General features: G+C 44.9%; 2 protein-coding genes across 2 annotated transcripts; both read right to left on the bottom strand.

Moving 5' to 3' along the window:
- Positions 1-408: 408 nt before the first annotated feature.
- Positions 409-8,134, bottom strand: LOC148685432 (phospholipase A2 inhibitor 31 kDa subunit-like). Its single transcript, XM_088671334.1, has 5 exons — positions 8,089-8,134; positions 6,209-6,322; positions 5,128-5,277; positions 3,156-3,287; positions 409-744 (listed from the first exon to the last, which is right to left on the bottom strand). Exons 1-5 carry the CDS (start codon positions 8,132-8,134, stop codon positions 539-541), a joined length of 648 nt encoding a protein of 215 aa, XP_088527460.1. The 3' UTR covers positions 409-538.
- Positions 8,135-12,261: 4,127 nt separating this feature from the next.
- Positions 12,262-20,585, bottom strand: LOC148685431 (phospholipase A2 inhibitor and Ly6/PLAUR domain-containing protein-like). The gene is made up of 6 exons (XM_088671218.1): positions 20,505-20,585; positions 19,688-19,763; positions 18,260-18,373; positions 16,675-16,821; positions 14,221-14,352; positions 12,262-12,545 (listed from the first exon to the last, which is right to left on the bottom strand). The coding sequence occupies exons 1-6, from the start codon at positions 20,583-20,585 to the stop codon at positions 12,319-12,321; spliced, it is 777 nt and encodes a 258-aa protein (XP_088527344.1). The 3' UTR covers positions 12,262-12,318.
- Positions 20,586-21,203: the final 618 nt, after the last annotated feature.

Genomic DNA, 21,203 nt, shown 5'->3' with positions numbered 1-21,203 from the left:
TGTGGCCTAATTTGAACCAAAAATAATGTCATGAGTGGTCTGATACACAGTGCGGGATGGCTGGCTCAGTGCCTGGGCATGAAATTAATATCTTAGCCCATTCCTGCTGCATGCAGTTTGACGCTTCTTAAAATGTTGGTAACTTGACTTTGGCCCAATTTTGAGTTTGGACCTCTGAGCACTTTGATTGGCAGGTCTGTAGAAACAACAGGGAAGGGCTGTGGCTGTAGGACTGTAGAGTTCCATGCAGAACAAACCAGGCTCATTCCCAGCATCCCCATATAGGGCTAGCAGAGAACTCTTTCTGAAACCCTGGAGAGACATTGCCCATTAAACAGTACTGAATTAGATTTGTTTGACTCAGTAGAAGGCAGAGTCCTATGTTCTTAGGCAGACAAAGATAGGATCTCAGTTTTTTCAACTTTAATTAACTTTCACTCAAAGAAGGCCAATCCTCCTGAAAGGCCAAACTGAAAACAAGAGGCAAAGGGGGAAGAGAGGAGTATTTCTTCATTGCTGAGATGCTGCAAAAGAGACATTATAAGAGAAGTTTCATCAGCAGGAGAACCAGGAGGGGGTATCCTAACAAGGGAAAGGTCCTGCTGGCTTGAGAGACCTTGGCCTGGGAACAGCTCACATTTCTCATATTAGGAAATCCAGCAAGTGATCTGTTCATTGTTTGTAGTGTCTGGCAGCCAACTTCAGAAATGCAGCCCTTCATGGTGCTATTTACAATGTTGGTGTCTGCAAGGGAAATCAAAGGCGAGCAGTCAGGGGAGTCAGGAACTAGCGCACGCACACACACACACACACACAAAAAACCCCATCTGCTCAATTTAAAAAATACCTATGCATGGTAGGACACATCACAGCTGACCTTAAGCTGATATACCAAATTAGAACAAAGGAGCAAAAGAGGTTATACAGAAGGATGTATAACCTCTTTTGTTCTTTAAGGTATTATGATATTGTTATGTAAGTGTATGAGCAGGAATTGATAAATCAAAAGCTGATGGATAATGGGATAGGAAAAAAACAAAAATTACTATAATTAATAATAATAAAAAATTATAAACTGAATATAAGGAATGAAATGTGAATTAGAGATAAATACGTAATATCAAGCAGCAATGGGGGAAAGTAGGGACACATTGAGGACGAAGAGTGAGAAGTCAACTTTTGGGGAGAAATTGTATTAAATTTGGTGTAATTTGGCATTGATTTGTTAAAATTTTGGAAAACTAATAAATATTATTTGGCAAACAAAAATACAGAAAAGGGAACGAAGGCGGGAAATCACGTCAGATGAAAAGGTCAACTACAAATAGCCTAAGGATAGGAAAGAGGAGGTTTCAAGGAAATACCCAGTTTGTCAGACCATCTAAGCTCTTGCCATGGTTATCATGGTACAAGTCTGTTTGAATGGGAACAGGTTCCCCTGACAGTACAGAGCAAGACTGAAAGAGCCCAGCCATTCTGCTTTCTAACCCAGGGGTTCCCAACAAAATTTTCTCGAGGACCCCTCATCGAGCCGCTATTGTGACAAGGACCCCCATTAATTCCTAATCCTAAAAGAGCCAAATTAAGAGTCTTTTTATATTTTATATTTATACGTTTTTTACAGTTACAACAGAGAACTCCATCAGTATACAGTTAGTTTTAATTTACAATTCTTAATGAGATGAACCACTTTTTAACCAACGGTCCATTTTTAACTACGCAAACTGTAGCTTCCGCGAAAAACAACACTTTGTTTACAAACACTACTGTTTTGCAAAGAGGCAGCGCGCGCCAGGGAGGAGGGAGGGGAATGGAGAAGACAGGGTACCTGCGCAGTAGCGCACAAATGAAGCCGACGCGCGCAAAGCATCTTGGGGAGGTGAGCATTAGTAGAATGCACGTGCTGCCTCTTTGCAAAACAGTAGTGTTTGTAAAGCGCCACCTAACGGCATACAGCAGAACTACTGCCTCTATCTAATTCTAGTTTTGCGCTAGACTCTGCTCATGCAGGAAGCGGCCAAAACAAAAAATCTGTTATCATACGAAATATATTTAATATATTTTTTTATTCTAATAGCATCTTGAGGACCCCTCTGGCATAGCTCGCGGACCCCTGGGGGTCCCCGGACCACCTGTTGGGAACCACTGTTCTAACCAAAATGTTTGCTGTGACTGGACTCGAAAGTTACCTGCCTTAAGCTACTAGACCGGAGGGGCAGGGGGATATCTGCCCTGCTGGCCAATTTTGGCCTCCCAGGCACATGAGGGCATTTCCCTCAAGCCACACCCGCCTGCCAAGACATCACTCATGACATCAGTTGATGGGCAGAAGGGTGGGGCTCAATTCTGCACCTGCTGCGGGCGGGTGCCTCCAGGCTGGTGTTTATTGTGGGCGTATTTTGCAACATGTTGGCACTCTAATAGGAAGTAAGTGGTGGGGGTCCAGTGCTACCACACTATTCCTTTCCGGAGGGGATTTAGCCCCCAACGAAATCAGGACAAAAATAAACATTTGTGGTAGGAAAAGTTATAGGATTTCAGCAGGATATGCACTGATTCAAAATGAAGCAATGTGACTGTCCCAAAACCTTTGCAGCAGCAGTCCTGAAAGGGAGAATCATGTGTCACCACTCTGATAGCATCCTGAGTACAAATCATCATGAATACACAATAAAAAGATGACTGTATATATCATTCTAGCTCATTATTGTCCGCTAATCTGACTGGCAGTGGCCCTCCAGAGTCTCAGGGAAGATCTTTTCCATCTATGGCCTTTAACTGGAGGTGGCAGTGATTCAACTTGGGGCTTTTTGCAAGGAAAGCATGCTAGAAGCAACATTAACTACATCTGTGCATTTAAGGTGCACATTTTTCTTGGGTAAATAGCAGCCACAAGAAAGCCTGAGGGGACAAGGGGATGAAGGGGGCGGGGCTGGGGGGAACTTAACTCTTTCTCTCCCTGCCTCAGTCTCCACAAAAGTCACCTCTCTGAAGATGCTGTTTGCATCTCAGGAAAAGCTAGTGTTGGTGCAGCCATGTTTAGCATAGCCCTGAGCTACAAGTCTTCCCCACCGATACTGAAAATAAATCCACATCCCATAGAAAGAAGAAAAACTGAAATGGACTGCAGCATGGAAAATCAGAATTAGCAATACCTGAAACCGTGATAAAACCTATGCAGAAAAGATCCCCTCCAGTACAATAGACATATTCCTCAGGACATTCCTGTGTTTTAGAAAAGCAGGATGGGCAAACCTTTCCATTGGTAGCAGGGGGCATTCTTGGCACTGAAACATAAAAGGAATCAAGTGCATTAAGGAGAGATAGTGTGGTGCAGATTAATTTAGACAAAGTATTCCTAGTCCTTACCCCCACCTGTGATCCCCTGCCCCCAGCAGTGCAAAAGCAGAAGCTTCCTAACCCTTTTTGATGCATGCTGTGTCTGCCTAGACAGAGTAGAAAGTGATTACTTCTTTCCTCATGGTGTTGGGCCAAAATGATGCCTAATAATAATAATTCATACCCTCCCCCCAAAAAAAATATCTGGCTGGGTTTCCCCAGCCACTCCGGGCGACTCCCAACAGAATATTAAAAACACGATAAAACATCAAACATTAAAAACTTCCCTAAACAGGGCTGCCTTCAGATGTCTTCTAAAAGTCAGATAGTTGTTTATTTCCTTGACATCTGATGAGAGGGCATTCCACAGGGCAGGTGCCATTACTGAGAAGGCCCTCTGCCTGGTTCCCTGTAGCTTCACTTCTCTCAGTGAGGGAACTGCCAGAAGGTCCTCGGAGCTGGACCTCCTGTCTGATGGGGGTGAAGACGCTCCTTCAAGTATACTGGACCGAGGCCGTTTAGAACTTTAAAGATCAGCACCAACACTTTGAATTGTGCTTGGAAACTTACTGGGAGCCATTGTAGGCCTTTCAAGAATGGTGTTATATGGTCTCGGTGACCACTCTGTCACCAGTCTAGCTGCCACATTCTAGATTAATCGTAGTTTCCGGGTCACCTTCGAAGGTAGCCCCACGTAGAGCGCATTGCAGTAGTCCAAGCAGGGCATAACTAGAGCATGCACCACTCTGGCGAGACAGTCTGGGGGCAGGTAGGGTCTCAGCCTGCGTACCAGATGGAGCTGGTAGACAACTGCCCTGGACACAGAATTCACTTGCGCCTCCATGGACAGCTGTGAGTCCAAAATGACTCCCAGGCTGCGCACCTGCTCCTTCGGGGGCACAGTTACCCCATTCAAGACCAGGGAGTCCTCCACAACTGCCCTGCTGAATTCCTTCATGTGCCTGAAGGACATGTCCATTGTTCTCCACACATCCATCTTTTGCCAGTCACGCTCCTTGTCAGACTCCTGGTCTGGGCAGAATGCTGGAAGAATGACCTGAGCTCTGCGGAAAGGTTTGCTTTAGGAACAAACATACCTAGGATCTGTTTGCAGCAAAGTTCTCTCAGGGCAGAAAACAGGGCAGAAAACAGCAGATTGCATATTTTACTAGTCCACTAGTCTTCCAATGGGGAAGCCCCAGAGATGGTTTTCCAGCCAGCAAAGGAAGCTTCCAGGCTGAGCTTGCTGCCTGGGAAACTGATCCTGCCCACTCGCTCAGCTGCAAATTGCGAGGGGGCATGGGGGCAGGCCACCAGGAGTTGGCTCAGCCCACCCCTCTAGTATATGCGGCTGCGGCACTGCCCTACCCTGCTCTGTCACCCGCTACCAAGCACAGGCAAATGACCAATTGGCACACAACTGCACAAACATGCATGGTGCCAAACCCATACTTTAGAAATGGCAAAAAAAAACACCTTAAAAGATCCCAAAAGGGGCAAAAGGCATGAAAACAGAGCCTAGCAACCCAACAAGCCTTTGCAAGTGCAATCCCAGGAGCCCTTGACCGACCATTGAGGCCTGTGGAGAGTTGGAGGTTTGGAGGGAACGAATGTCGTGGAATTTGGGGTTGGTAAGTGCTGCTGGTTTCAAAAGGTTTCCAGAGGTTTGGAGGGTGTTTGGAGGCTTTTCCAATGGTGTTTCAAATATACTCAATTTTGCATAAACGCATGGAGCCTCGGAACATAACCCCTGTGTAAATTGGGAGTTGCCTGTAAAATAATACCTACATTCAGGGGAATCTGGCAAACAATCCTCCTCCGAGCAGCAGACAGTACTTTCCCTGATGTGTTTATCAGTTCCAAGATTGATCTCGAACGATGTTTTGCAGTGGTATGGGGAAATGCAGCCCTTCACTACTTTTGTAACTGTGGCGTTATCTGCAGAAAAGAAGAAAGGAGGGTATATTTAGAAGGTGCAATGGGATGCCTGCAGAATCCTCGTAGGTTACGCATCAAATGGGCGTGCATGACAGGCAATGAAGATGCACAAAGCATACACAAGCTAACCTTTTTTCACTTCAAGGGTGGCATGACAGAACTTGGTAGAAAGTGAAAACCAGACTGAGGTAAAGAACAAAATTGGACGGGGTAAATCCCAGAGCCCCAAAGGAGATTAAGTGTGAGAATCTCACCCATCCTTAGTACGCAGTATGCTATTCAATAAGGTTTGAAATATTGCGTCCCCACCCCAATACGCATTTATATACAGGAAAATGGAGGCGCAATGAGTTATATAATGAGAAGAGACACTACAGTGGTACCTCGGTTTGCGAACGCAATCCGTTCCGCGGAGGCCCTCGCTCGCCGAGGCATTCACTCGCCGAAGGCACGCTTCTGCACGTGCGTGAAGCACCGATAGAGCGCTTCTGCACACACACACACACACACACTGCGCAGATCGCGTCTGCGCATCCGACGCCGTGGAACCCGGATGTAAACACGCGGCGTTCGTAAACAGAGGTTTTCGTAAACGGAGGTAGGCGTAAACCGAGGTTCCACTGTATTCCTCTTCGGCAGTAGAGGCTCAGCCAATACACCCTGAGCTACGATTGGGCTGGCTTTCTGAGAACAAGGGTAAAAACCCAACATATGGCTTTGAAGGCCATGACCCTACTTGGTTTCTCCACACTTTACACACAAGGATGAGACAGTTGCTCAGTAGCAGGGCTAATGTAGTGCACACAGAAGGCAAGAGATTCTCTCTCTCATTTGAGGATGTGAGCAGCCCTCCAGGTTGGGAAGGACCAACGCTGCCAGTGGATTCATGAGTTTTGCACAAAACTGCATTCTATTCACTCCTACGGTCCACCTTTTGGGCCTTCTGCCAAAGTTATGTAACACACATCGTCAGCAGAAGGGCAAGGTTCCTTATTGCCAGTGCAGAATGTTTCTCCACTGCAAATTTCGCAGTCCATAGAGGCACCTGGAGAAAGGGAAGAGAAGACAATTGCATGACTGATTATTGGTGGGTAGAATTCAAAGCTGTCAACCAGAGTAGAGGGTTGATATGGCTATCCCTCTATTTTTGTTTTTGTATTTATTTATAAACCACTCGGAACTCTTCCCGGCATCCTTTTTACTGCTTCTAGATGACTTGTACTCAATGGTGATACTAGGGCAGTCATACACATTTCAGTGATGTTTACTGTAAGCCTGCAAATGTTTTTGGACGGTCACATTGCATCATTTCCAATCAGGGTGTACCCTCCCAAATTCTGCTCCATACAACAATAATGCAATAGCATTGGGAAAGTTCTGCAGAACAAACTAAAGCAGAGCATATCCACCAGTAATACACTGCTATTGTATTGACATTGTTGCAGAATATGTTGTTGTTTAGTCGTTTAGTCATGTCCGACTCTTCGTGACCCCATGGACCATAGCACACCAGGCACTCCTGTCTTCCACTGCCTCCCGCAGTTTGGTCTAACTCATGTTGGTAGCTTCGAGAACACTGTCCAACCATCTCGTCCTCTGCCATCCCCTTCTCAATCCTCAATCTTTCCCAACATCAGGGTCTTTTCCAGGGAGTCTTCTCTTCTCATGAGGTGGCCAAAGTATTGGCGCCTCAGCTTCAGGATCTGTCCTTCCAGTGAGCACTCGGGGCTGATTTCCTTCAGAATGGATAGGTTTGATCTTCTTGCAGTCCATGGGACTCTCAAGAGTCTCCTCCAGCACCATAATTCAAAAGCATCAATTCTTCGTTGATCAGCCTTCTTCATGGTCCAGCTCTCACTTCCATGCATCACTACTGGGAAAACCATAGCTTTAACTATACGGACTTTTGTTGGCAAGGTGACGTCTCTGCTTTTTAAGATGCTGATTAGAATATACTCACAACAAAACAGGGTCTCCAAAACCTTGTGGCTATAAGCAGGGCTCTGTATGCTTCATATACTCATTTATTTAAAAAATGAACCTGTATGCCAAATAAAGGGGCAAATTTACATTAAGTACATTTTTGCCCTCCTGTGTTTCTGTGGAATCAGAGCACACACACAGACCGTGTTCATGCATTGCTCTTGTATACAGCAGTTAGGTTCGTAGACAGCAGATAGGATTGGGACCATACTTTTAGCCTTGCCCATGACATTGCATCTTACCATCAGTATGTGTTGGGTGTCTGCCAGGTGTACCCAGGCACCCCCTAATGTTTTAAAAAACCAGTGACCAAGGGAAGCAGACAGAGAGATGCACAGGCAGAATAAAAAGGCTAGAATGGATCTGCAGCTTCTGTCTGCATCTCTCTCCGGAAGTGGCGATGGGGTGATTGGCTCCAGCGGTAGCAATAAAGGAGGAAGAGGACCTGTTTGGTTTTTTTTAAGTTTGGTGCTTTTTTGCTATTTATTTTGCGTTTTTGAAGCTTTTTTGAAGATGCTGATTAATTTCTCCGAGGATTAAAAAATAATAATTTCAAACTGATGCAGAAATATGGAGAACTAAATTTAAATTGGAAAAATGATGAGTTGAGAGAGAGAAAATGAAGTTGACAGATTCAGCCATCCCTACTGGATAGTCATATACAGTAAATGAATAGATACCAAGCTTGGATGTAATTCAGTGTTTTGCAGTGGATGGCCCGGGATTATGAGAGTTGCAGTCCAGGGCCTCTAGGTTGAAGAACACAGATATCGTAATAAAATAAACCTCCCACTCTGATATCATGAGAATCTTCCAGCTGCCCCTTACCTGTAGTTAGCAGAGAGAAGAAGAAAATTCCCAGAAGAGCCTGCATAGCGATGGTTCAAAAGCTCCTTCAATGAAGCAAATGTGTGACTCAAAGTATCTGCTAAAACATTCACGCAGCAAGGTAAATAAAAAGATAAAACTTGTTGCCCAGCAGGAAATTCATTACCACAAGCTGAAAACGTGAGTGCCAGGTAGAGGTGCCCTATCCTTTGCCCAAAGAGTCATGTTGACAATTGAGCAAGCAGTTGAGGTCTGGTTTTTGCAAGTTCTCGGTCTTCCTGAAGACACAGTCCAGCTGTACAGTGGTACCTTGGTTCTGAAACGCCCTGGTACTCAAATGCCGAAAACCTGGAAGTGTTCTGGTTTTCGAACGTTTTTCAGAAGCCGAACATCCAATGTGGCTGTTAGCTATTGTTTCCAGGGCAACTTCACCAATCAGAAGCTGCGCCTTGGTTTCTGAACATTTCAGAAGTCAAACCAACTTCCAGAATGGATTAAGTTTGGTGCTATCTCCCCCCCCCCTTTTTTTTTTTGCTATTTATATTGCGTTTTTGTTTTTGAGGCTTTTTTGATTAATTTGTTTTAGTGACTGTGTGGAACACAGTTCAGCTACTGATTGATTGATTGTGTGACTGTGAAAATGGATAAAAGCCCCCCAAAAAACAATGACTATCATTTAATTTCAATTTTTATCATCTACAACACTGTCTTATTTTATAGTACAGTACATTGATTATTGCTTTCATTTTATGGAGCAATGGTCTCGGTAGATAGTAAAATTCATGTTAAAATGCTGTTCTAGGGGTTATTTTTAAAAGTCTGGGTAGTTGGCCTGGTGAAGATCTGACATTTTCTTCCCCAAACAGTTTTTGATTTGAGTTTCTATTGAAATGAGGCTGCATTTTAATGTTGTATTTAATCTTGTTTCTAAGCTGTATTTTAATCAATTGTTTTGTATCCGGTGTTAGCTGCCCTGAGCCCGGTCTTGGCTGGGGAGGGCGGAGTATAAATAATAATAATAATTATTATTATTATTATTATTATTATTATTATTATTATTATTATTACCGGTATCATCATCATCTCTGGGCTGAGTGAGACAAGGCCTTACATCCGTGTCCCTTGACACGGGGCTGGGGCAACCCCGTTTTTTGGGGGGGGGATAAGTCTGTTGTTGTTGTTGTTGTTGTTGTTGTTAAGAAACTGGCAGGCCTTGAATTCATTCATTGTTTTGTTTTGTAAGGTGTATACCTACCATTTGGGGGGAAATAAAAACAAAAACCTTCAAAGCAGATCAGAGCAGGAATGCAGGCTGAGGCCTAGTCCTATCCAGGCTAAGAGCCTTCGCCGCTGCCACCCAACCCTCTCCCCACCCCGGCTTCTTCTTCCCCCTACAAAATTGGGGAAGGGGCCTCTTCTTTTTGGCCTCTGCGTCACAAACCACTCCAAACAGACTCCCAGCCGCCGAGCGTCTCCGTTTTTGGACCCACTGTAATAAATGCAAAGCGCTACGGAACCTCTATGGAACTGTCATGGCTCCCCACCCATCCTGGCCAAAGGATCCTTGGATCCAGTGCTCGATTTACATATAAGCTAAACAAGCTATAGCTTAGGGCCTCACTCTCTTTGGGGGGGGGGGGAATAAAGGAGGAAAAAAACTGGATGCACATTTCCAAAATAGAACATTGAAAAAAAAAACCTACATACAGCAACAGTGTTGTGTGGGCTCCTATGATGTAAGTAATGGGCCCTGCCTGCTAGCCTGCTCCCTAAAATATCACTGGTTTGCTCTTTTCTATATCAATTACTTTGATAAAATACATATTTTGTTATGAGCAAATGGCTTTAGATACCTATTAGGTCCATAAATTACCATTAATTAGCATATATTCAGCACAAAAAAGTGATAATTTGTTGTTGACAAAGGAAAGCTGGACATATAAAGGGCCCCGTTACCTTCAGTAGTTTAGGGCCTCATCAAACCTAAATCTGGCCCCGCTGGGAACTATACTTTATTGTTTATTATTTATATTTTATTTATGCTTTTCAGGTTTATACATTTCACTAATTTTACAGTCATTTTAACATGTCAAAACTTGACTTCCTTCCCCCTCTTTCTACAACTCCTTAAATTTATTTTTAATATCTTCTGCATATCCAGGTTAACTTAAAAGGTAAAGGGACCCCTGACTGTTATGTCCAGCCGCGAATGACTCTGGGGTTGCAGCGCTCATCTCGCTCTATAGGCCGAGGGAGCCGATGTTTGTCCGCAGACAGCTTCCGGGTCATGTGGCCAGCATGACAAAGCCGCTTCTGGCGAACCAGAGCAGCGCACAGAAACGCCGTTTACCTTCCCGCTGTAGTGGTACCTATTTATCTACTTGCACTTTGACATGCTTTCGAACTGCTAGGTGGGCAGGAGCTGAGACTGAACAACAGGAGTTCAACCTGCATATCAATGAGTTCCTTTCTTCTCTTTCCATGGTTCATTTTGCATATCATAAATCCCTGCATATTTTACAAAAACTATACCATTCAGTATTCCATTATTGCATCCATCAAACGTATTTACACTGTTCAATTTATCTTAATGCTGCCAGCATTTTCAGCTGTACAGTTATATTCAATAAACATTTTCCAATCTTCTCTAAATGTATGTTCTTCTTGTTTTCTTATTCTATATGTTAAGTCTGCAAGCTGTGCATATTCTGTCAACTTAAGTTGCCGTTCTTCTTTGGTTGGGACCTCGCTTGTTTTCCATTTTGGGGCTAACAAAACACGGGCTGCAGCAGTGACATACATAAATAACCTTTTTTGACACCTGGGAATTTCAGTCTGAATTATCCCCAACAGAATGGATTCTGGTTGTTGTTTTTTTGGAAAGTACTTTCTGAATATTTTTTCAATTCATTATGGATCATTTCCCAATACTCTTTTACCCTTTTACAAGTCCACTACATATGAAAGAAGGTTCCATCAGCCTCTTTGCATCCCCAGCACTTATCTGATTCAGTCTTACACATCTTAGCAAGCCTACTTGGAATTAAATACCATCTCAAGCATTCATTTTCTAATCAGATAGAAGCACATCAAACAAGATTACTGCTCGAGTAGCTGCAGGATACATATGGATTGTGGCTTCAAACACCACCCATGGGAGAATACAGTATCAAAGTGGGTAAGGTGTACACGGTCCAAGTTTCAGATGGGTTGGCAGAGATTACCTATTATTCTTTCTCTTACCTAAACACTGAGATGCAGAGGAGTGAAGGTTTCTCTTTTACACCTTCCAGCTCCCCCAAACTTGCAAGAATGCAGTAAAATGCCCCTCTTCATTTACTAGCACAGCTGTTTGCTCAAGCTATCATGGGAGCCAGATTATTAAGAGAGCTGAGACAGGTCTGACTTGTTCACATGCTTTATTACCACCACTAACTTAACTCCAAACAAAGCTGTTCCTGGGTGGTGACATCACATATTACTTAACCATTACTTATTAAATTTATATACCGCCTTTCATCCGAAGATCACATAGTTGTTTACAACTTTAAAAGCTGTAGCTGGGCAGAGGGTCAAACCCCTTTCTGCTAGATTCCCCAAGTCTGGTGCATGGACACTTCAGCAATTGCTGACAAGCTACAGATAGCCATGAGGGATGGAAAATTCTTTACCTAAGCTGGGGTTGCACAGGAAAGCAGGTCTCCCAGCTGTGTGGGGTGCAGTTGGGTAGGGCATGCTGCAAGGGGCAGGACTGGATCAATACCATTTATGAAAGTATCACATTCTTAGTGCATCCTTCCCCAAGCGTGTTCAGGGTTCCAAATATCGGATTCAGGGGAGGAACTGGGGCATCAGCTCTGAAGAATTTGATCAACAGAAACAGACAAAAACTGAACCTTGTTTCTTTTCCAGCGTTCATTCATCTTCTCTCTCAGCAAAACATTGGATCTATTCAGTCAGCACTTTTGAGCCCAACCCTCCCTCAAGAAGGTCAGGGCTGCTCCCAATGTCTCCAGATGTTGAAAGCAGGCAAATAATTATTTCACGTCTGATCCCTGGGCAATCTGATCAGTGGGTCAATAGAACAGGAAAATGGTGCTGACTCGTCCCCCCCGCCAAAAAAACCTTTTTATTTATTTCACTCAATAAAACATAGAGGAAGGCAAATCCCTCTGAAACTCAAAAACAAGAGGCATCTTTATTCAGCGGTGAACTAGTGCAAGAAGCTCATTACAAGAGAAGCTTCGTCAGCAGGAGAGCCAGGATAAGGAATCCGAAAGGGAGGGGAAGGGGAAGAGGAGGAGGAGGAGAAGAACTGGCGGCTGCCATGGCTGGGGAACACTGAACATTTTTAACACGATTAACATCATGAAAAATCCCTCCGTCGAATATTTTTAACTGGGTGCAGGTGCCTTCACGAGTGCAGCCCTTCCTGGAGCTGATTACGACATTATTCTCTGTGCCATAAAAACAAAAAGATGAGTGGTCAGAAGATCCAGTAACTGATACACACACACACACACACCGATATATATAGTGTTACATGCCACTGCAATCTCCACCAAGCATCTGCGTGAGACTCTAGAGGTTCCAGGCACTTTCCCAGGGTCGTGTTTCCGTTGGGAATCAAGGCACAGTGAGGACTAGTGTCTTTAAAAAATATGGTTTATTTTACACATATTTACACCTAAAGCCTTCCATTGAGGGAGTGCAGAACATGAGGCTCCAGGAGTATCCCTCATTGCCCCTCTAGTAACTTCAATGAGCTTGGGTTCAAGGCAGCAGCCCGCCATGACTCCAGAGTTCTCCCCTTTGTTCCCCTCCTTCCTCCAAGAACACCTTGCCAAACACAACACATCTCCTCCTGTCTGCTCCCCCCCCAAACACACACACTGAGGAGACCTGTTTTTTTTCAAAAGGACAGCATTTTTCCTGTGTGACATCACACCCACATTACCCTGGCAACCTCCTTTGGTGGGCTATCAACACCTTCCGTCATGCTTAACATCTTCCTTCCCAGGCGATACCTTGAAAAACAAGCTTAGCTTGCGGTTTTGTTTTGTTTTGTTTTGTTTACACTACTAAGCTATATCTCACCCAGGGGAAGACATTTAATAATTTCTAGCACTTGGTAATTTCTAACATTCACTAACTTCTTAGAATTGCAGGTGCTTTTACACCCCCCAAACTCTGGTGCCCCAAATCTGTAAAAAAGAGGCACTCTTACTGTAAGAAACCCAAGACGCATCACCGTTAAGCAGCCTAATATGCATGTTGGGTGGCAAAGCAATATACCCTTCATTGGAGTGTTATAACATGTTGACCATTTGACAGAGCTATGAGCCAACCTCAACAAGTAAAGACAACAGCGGCAACACGTGGACCGATGAAAAATGAGGGCATAAATGTATGTCTTTATGTATATATAGAGAAGCGATATTCAAGAGTACAGACCATATAGTATCAAAATAAAATTCATCCAGTGATATAATTTGAATGCTTAGCGAAATCTGTCGATGCAAATAATAGCAAATCATAGACAGTGATCCGGATAATGACACTGTTTTGACGTCTTCTTCCTCAGTGTTCAACTCAGAAATGTATACAGTCAACTTCTAAGGAGCAGTGGTCATAAAACTATGAGCAGTGGTTACATAGTTTTATGACCACTGCTCCTTAGAAGTTGACTGTATACATTTCTGAGTTGAACACCCAGCATTTCCCATAACAACACTGAGGAAGACCACCTCGAAAGAGCTGATTGATTGTAAACAGTCTTAGGTGCCAGACTTGCAGGGCTGACCCGCTGCTGTGCCAAATCCTTGAAGGAGACCCTTCACTGCAATTCTTACTGGCTAACGTCACTAGCAAGTAGGCTCATCCTTCCTGGCTGAAATCACTACTGGGATGGGAGGATAGCAGACCATGCTAACCTCCCAGGGAACCTCCCTGCCTTACTCATTGGTGCTAAGCTGTACATATCAAGAAAGCATGCATGTTAATTGCATTCATGCTGTTCACATCAAATCCAACTTGGCCCCAAGCTACTATCCAACAGTGCTGCTAAAAGGCATTTCACACAGCAGGAGTAGCAAAAGCTCAAAAGGGCCATAGCAATAGAATCAGAAATACCTGTAAGTGTGACATATTTAATACAGAAAGTTTCAGATCCAATACATTCTGTGGCCGCTGCTAAACAGTCGCCTTTTGTAGACGAGCAGCCTGGGCAAATCTTCCCATTAGCTCTGGTATTCCGTTCTGGAACTGAAAAGCAAAAGGAGTTTGAGAGGTTCAAGGGAGCTTGTGTAAGCAGAGTTCTCCTTCGAAAAGACCCCCCTCCACTACAGATGACGTAGAGTTTTGCTTGCGCCACATTTTTAAGCAAAGCGGCCTAATTTGCACCCCCTGGACCCGTGGTTCTCAACGTGGGGCACCCACCCACCCACAGGGGGGCAATTTGATTTTCAAGAGGGGCGATTCGATAATGAGTTAAACCAAGTTAATGGCATTTTAGCTTCCTTCACGTGAACAGGAGTTCACTTTTTGAATAATAAGAATTATATGTCATGGGGTGGGGGGGGGACATCGGGATTTTAGAGGTGCTTAGGTGGGGCATGGCCAAAAAAAGGTTGGGAACCACTGCCCTAAACCAATACAAAATTCAGCGAAGTTAGGAACCCCTGGAACCGCCCCGCTGCCTCCACGAGGCGGAGGGCTGAATGATGTGCAAGGGCTCTGGGAGCTTTCCAGGGCTCTCCTGTGACCTTCTCAGAACTTGGTAAGCAAGGAAAACCTACTGGGTGTGCAGTGGGTGGTGACAGGAATAAACAAATGAGGAACACAGAATAGCGGGTTCCCCTGCTCTTCATATATTATTCCCCTCCCCCTGCCCCCACTCCCAGCTTGCGTAAGGTTGCGGTAGCATAAGTAAAAAGATCCTAAGCCGCAGGCCCCTAATAATAATAATAATAATAATAATAATAATAATAATAATAATAATATTATATTATTTACACCCCGCCCTTCCCAGTCAAGATCGGGCTCAGGGCGGCTAACAACAAAAATATCAAAACAAGCATAAAAGAAACAATTCAATTAAAATACAGATTAAATACAATGTTAAAATTCAATTTTAAAATGGGAATCTAAAGTGGACCCTCATTTAAACATCTGTAGGATTAAACCTTAGGGGAGGGGAACACCGGGGTCAGACTGAGTCAGTCCGAAGGCCAAGTGGAACAACTCTGTCTTGCAGGCCCTACGAAAACAACTCTGTCTTGCAGGCCCTCCCGCTGGGCCCTAGTCTCCTGAGAGAGAGCGTTCCACCAGGTCGGGGCTAGTACTGAGAAGGCCCTGGTCCTGGTCGAGGCCAGTCTAACCACCTTGTGACTCGGGATCTCCAGTATGTTATTATTTGTGGACCTTAATGTCCTCTGCGGGGCATACCAGGAGAGGCGGTCCCGTTGGTACGAGGGTCCTAAGCCGCATAAGGCTTTAAAGGTCAAAACCAGCACCTTAAACCTGATTCTGTACTCCACTGGGAGCCAGTGCAGCTGGTAAAGCACTGGAAGAATGTGATCCCGCGGCGGGGACCCCGTAAGGAGTCTCGCTGCGGCATTCTGCACCCGCTGGAGTTTCTGGGTCAGTTTCAAGGGCAGCCCCGCGTAGAGCGAGTTACAATAATCAAGCCTGGAGGTGACCATTGCATGGATCACTGTGGCCAGGTCAGGCTGAGAAAGGTAGGGTACCAACTGCTTAATGCGGCAGAGATGGAAAAATGCCACCTTGGCTGTGGTTGCAACCTGCGCCTCCATGGAAAGGGAGGCATCCAAGGTTACACCCAAGCTCTCGACAGAAGGGGCTGACACTAATTGAGCCCCAGCAAAAGATGAAAGTTGCCCCCCCCGCCCCATGTCATCCTGACCTAACCAGAGGACCTCTGTCTTCGAAGGATTTAGCTTCAGCCAACTCCCATGTAGCCATCCAGCCATATGCAGGTGTGAGAGCCAGTCAGTCTTTCTTTCGTTTTCAAGCTATGCAAGTCACTAGGTAACTGTTTTTCGAAGCTATTCACGCAGCCAGGGATCTGGCTGAGGGCTTGTAACCGCTATGCTTATTGAAATGCTTCGGTAAAGTGTATTTGCTCATGGAGTGAGCTGTTCGTGTGATTCATTTGCTGCCGACACACTGCTGGGGTTACTCTGCTGAGCTCTTTACGTGCCCTGGAGTCTGAGGGACTAGGCATGCATACCAGGAAAGTCCTGAGGGTGTCAGAACCCTAATCCTGACAAATTAATAAGAGCTTAAAGTATAATCTATGGGTCAAGATTTCATTGATTAATTTTTAGCCATTTATCTGTTAGAAACCGAGACCGCATGGCACGACCACCTCATGCAGACAGACAGAAATTATTATTATTATTATTATTATTATTATTATTATTATTATTTATTACTTATACCCAGCCCATCCGGCTGGGTTTTCCCAGCCACTCTGGGCGGCTTCCAACAAAGACTAAAATACATTAAAATGTCACACAGACATGTCAGAAAAAGGAGACAAGTTAAACCAAAACAGAAACCTACGTATTGGAGGGGCTGGATTGCAGGCATACTCCTCGCAACAGGTGGCAACCTGCCTTATGTGGCTCCCGTTGCCATCAGTCATAGTGATCACACCAAAAAGGCAGATTTCAGGGTTTGCACATCCCTTTGCCATGAATACATCCTTAACTACACAAAAAAAGAAGAAAAGAGAGGATACATTTAGAAGGTGAGAGGTGTTACCTGCTCACTCGTAGTTTGCTATGTACTCAGGCATTCATGGAGGGAAGGGACTATGTCACAACTATTTATTTACAGCAATACGATGACAGAATTATTATTATTTTTTAAAAAAAACCAAGTAAACCAGCCTCAAGTGAAAAGGATCAGTCTAAATCAGGCATCCCCAAACTTTGCCCTCCAGCTGCTTTGGGACTACAATTCCCATCATCCCTGACCACTTGTCCTATTAGCTAGGGATGATGGGATTTGTAGTCCCAAAACAGCTGGAGGGCCGAGTTTGGGGATGCCTGGTCTAAATTAAATGAAAGAAATGGGTCCCACAAAACAAAATTTCCTAACTGTCAAAGGCCAAGGTAAACAGGTGGGTCTTCTTCAGCATATGGGGAAAGCTGTAGAAAGAAAGTGTCAAGTGCACCTTTGTGGGGAGGGAGTTCCACATGTTAGGACAGAGCTTTCCAAACTGTGTGTTGCGACACGCTGGTGTGTCAGCTGCAGTGTGTAGGTGTGTCATGCGAACTGTCCCTGCTCTCCTCCCGGGGCTGGAAAGGGGTTAGTTTAACCTCTGGTTTGCTAGTAAAACTGAATTACTGGGTCGCGAAATGATGCACGTTTAAAAAGTGTTATGGATAGTGGAACTGCCAAGGAGGCACCTCTGCTAATTTTAACAACCCGTATCTGAAGAAGTGTGCATGCACACGAAAGCTCATACCAAAATAAAAACTTAGTTGGTCTTTAAGGTGCTACTGAAGGAATTTTTTTATTTTACCCGTAAGGAACTGCAGGAATAGAGGCAGACTTTCAGATATCATGGGCCTAAGTTGTTCAAACACCAATATTTTGAACACCTTGACTTGGGCCTAGAAGCAAGATGATAACCAGTGCAGTTGTTTTTAAAACAAGGATGATAAGAGCTCTAAATTGAACCCAGTCCTGTAACGTAGCCATTGCATTTTGAATCCGTTGAAGTTTCTGAATCATCTTCAAGGGCCGCCTCACATAGACAGCTTTGTAGCAGTCCAATACTAAGACACACAGGAGGTTTAATCTAGGCCTTAAGCATAATCGACCCCCCCAAAGTATAGCTTTGATTCCCAGGAACCTACCAGCTCTCTCCGTGGGGCTATTTTTAGTAGCAGAGACCAAGTTCTGCACAGAGGGCCTCAGATGTGTTCTCTGGTTAAAAGATGTAACTCCCCCCCCCGGGGGGGGGCAAAAAGAACAGGTCTCTGCTGGAGACCTGGGATAAATTCAGAGTGGACGGTACTGGGCAAAATAGAGAATTGATCTCACTCGTTATTAGGTGGCACCACTCATTCACATATTTTGCACAAAATGTGGCCTATTCACTGTATGGCCTGGTTGACTTATGATCCCTCTCATCCACCTTTACTGTTTTCAAGCAGAGAGCTGGAACAGGCTTCTAAATCTTCAGGACAAATCTCCCTCTTGCCTGTGCAGGTGCTGACTCCCTTGCAAACCTCACACTCTATGGAGGCACCTGAAGGAGGGAACAGAAGGGCTTTCATGTAGTGTATGGCATGCACAGGGTGTCAAGTCCAAATGAATTGCTAATGCAGTGCTCTAAAATAAAACCACCTGTGTTTTAACTAACAGGATTTTGTGGCTGCCAACAGGGCCACATGTACCCCATACTAAAAAGAAAATAAATAACTTGTATATTCAAGCAACCCAATCTCTGACCAGTGTAAAGTATGAGTTAAACAAATGAACACGCCTTCTTTTAGTTTTCAGTCATTTATTTTGTAAGGTCTTTGCAAGGTAATGAACTCTTCAGAGCCCTTTAATGTCACTCCCACCCATTGGAAAGACCATTATGGCCTTCAGATTTCAAAAGATATTGCCCAAATATGCCCAAGTGTATCTCTGATACACAAGTGCTAGTAATCTATATTAGGGCTGGGCTACGTTTGGTTTTTAACATCGTGATCTAGCTAAACATCGTGATATACCAATATATCATGATGTCTGAAATAAGGATGGAGCTATGTAGAGGCACTGGCTGGCTTCATGGTTTTACTGTGATTTTTGCTGGCGTCCGCTCTTGTGATTTGTTGCCCACTGCAGGAGACATGGGAGAGCTGAACCAGCGGAGTTAACAGGGGCTGCAGGAATCGAGATGGATGGCCATCTGTCATGGATGCTTGAGCTGAGATTCCTGCATTGCAGGGGGTTGGACTAGATGACCCTGGGTCCCTTCCAGCGCTGTGATTCTATGATTTGCGATATATTGCCAGGTCAAAAATTATGAATACATATAAATTAACATACACAAATGTTATGCAAAGAGTATTCCCTTGTTGTAATTGTTCTTTGATCATGCATTTTCTCACTTTATGAACCATGTGAAAGCAGTTCCCCCTACTTGGATCTGAACGGCTGCATTGGTCCAAATGTAATAATTCTCCTTTTCCGCAAAGCCAAAACAAACATACAGTTCAAGGCAATAGCGGTTGGCTGTGGAGACAGGGCCTGTGTTTTTCTTCCTCCTTCCCAATGCCGTTGTTCTCAATGTTGCTGCTCGTTCCTGGGTGGCGGGGAGTCAGCACGCTGCCAGCGCGGCAGCAAAGCCAATCTGATATTCCCAATATTGCACTTGTGCCATGGCAACCTCCCCACTGCTTTGCCTCTCTCCCTCTTGGTAACCAGCAGCAAATCGTGGCACTAGTAAGCCAGGAGTGCAATCCAGCCCCACCCTGCCCTGCTGGCCCCTGCTGGTTCCAGGGCATGTGCAGAGTTCCAGATGTCCTGAACTACTCATTGGCACCTTCCACCCATCCCATAGTGAGCTTACCTGTAGTTAGAAGAACAAAGAAGAGGAAAAGTCCCAAGAGAAACTTCATGTTGGTGGGAAGCACACGGTGTGAAGCCTTGGAGAAAGAAAGCAAATTTTGTGGCTTGAAGGACCTGCAGGATACTCAAAGCAGTGGCGTAAACAAACAAACAAACACCAAAAGAGTAAAAGTAAATAAACCCACAGGGAATTTGCTGTGATCAGCTGCAAAGAGGAGTTTCAGTTAAAAGTGGTCCAATCTATGGAAGAAAAGCCATATTGACAATCTGGTCAGCAGCAGAACCCAAAATAACTGTTGTATAGTCATGGTTTGATCAACAACGCCCTCCCCTTTCTAGGGTTAGAAAATAAATTGCAACAAAAACACAAAGCTAGCCTGAACTGAGGAGAGCGACCATAACATGCATTATGAATGTATGTTTGGCCATCCCAAAATTTGCAGTTAGGCAAATGACCGTTGGGTGTGTGGCCACCACCTTCCTGGTCCAAGCGGTGATGGCTCTTCCCTTGACCAACTACCACCATAGGGCCTTCTGAGGAAGAACCACTGTTTATTTTATTTATGTATGTATTTAATACGTGCCCTGGCGGGAGTTGCAAGAGGGATGCCTCCTTCAAAACTGGCTTTCCGTTCCCTTCTCTAAAACATGTACCCTGCACAAAATCCCTCTGCAACCTCCGGCCGGTTAGCAAAATGATTTGGCCTCCGGCATGCGACACTCGCGGAGCGGAGGTGGGCCTGGCCTTTCCAAGGGCTTTCTGAGACCCAGTTCAGATGAAGGAGGTGTAATCCTGCCCTGCTCCTGAATACGTCTACCTTTCCCAGCTCACACGCCTCAGACCCTTCTTGCTGGGGCCATTGCCCTGGCTGCCAGCTTCCTCCTCCTTTTGTTCCCATGTAAACATGCCTGGGGCCTAAGAAGCCTTTAAGCAGGGCCTCCTTGCTGTGTGGGCTGGAGAGGGGCAGGGACGACAGCAAGCAGGCGGAGCGGAAGGAGCAGGAAGAGGCCTGACTTCCAGGCTTCATCCGCTTATACCCAGAAATGGGGCAGCAACCTAGTGACCTCAAAGCTCACCTTGGGGCTGGTACTTATGGGCCTGCAGCCCCCACCCCACCCCTTTTCCTCACAAACGAGGAAGGAGTCGAGCGGCCCACTTTTCACCTCTCACTTTTGCATTCAGCAGGGTTTTCAGAACAACAACAATTATAATTATAATAATTTATTATTTATACCCCGCCCATCTGGCTGGGTTTCCCCAGCCACTCGGGGCAGCTTTCCAACAGAAAAATGAAATAAAATAATCTATTAAACATTAAAAGCCTCCCTAAACAAGGCTGCCTTCAGATGACTTCTAAAAATCTGGTAGTTGTTTTTCTCTTTGACATCTGATGGGAGGGCGTTCCACAGGGCGGGTGCCACCACCGAGAAGGCCCTCTGCCCGGTTCCCTGCAACTTGGCTTCTCGCAACGAGGGAACCGCCTGAAGGCCTTTGGTAGTGGACCTCAGTGTCCGGG

Source organism: Zootoca vivipara, chromosome 6 (assembly GCF_965207765.1).
Source record: "Zootoca vivipara chromosome 6, rZooViv2.hap1.1, whole genome shotgun sequence".
Taxonomy (NCBI): Eukaryota; Metazoa; Chordata; class Lepidosauria; order Squamata; family Lacertidae; genus Zootoca; species Zootoca vivipara.
Note: the sequence above shows the minus strand (reverse complement) of the source record. Positions and strands in the feature narration are given on the sequence as shown.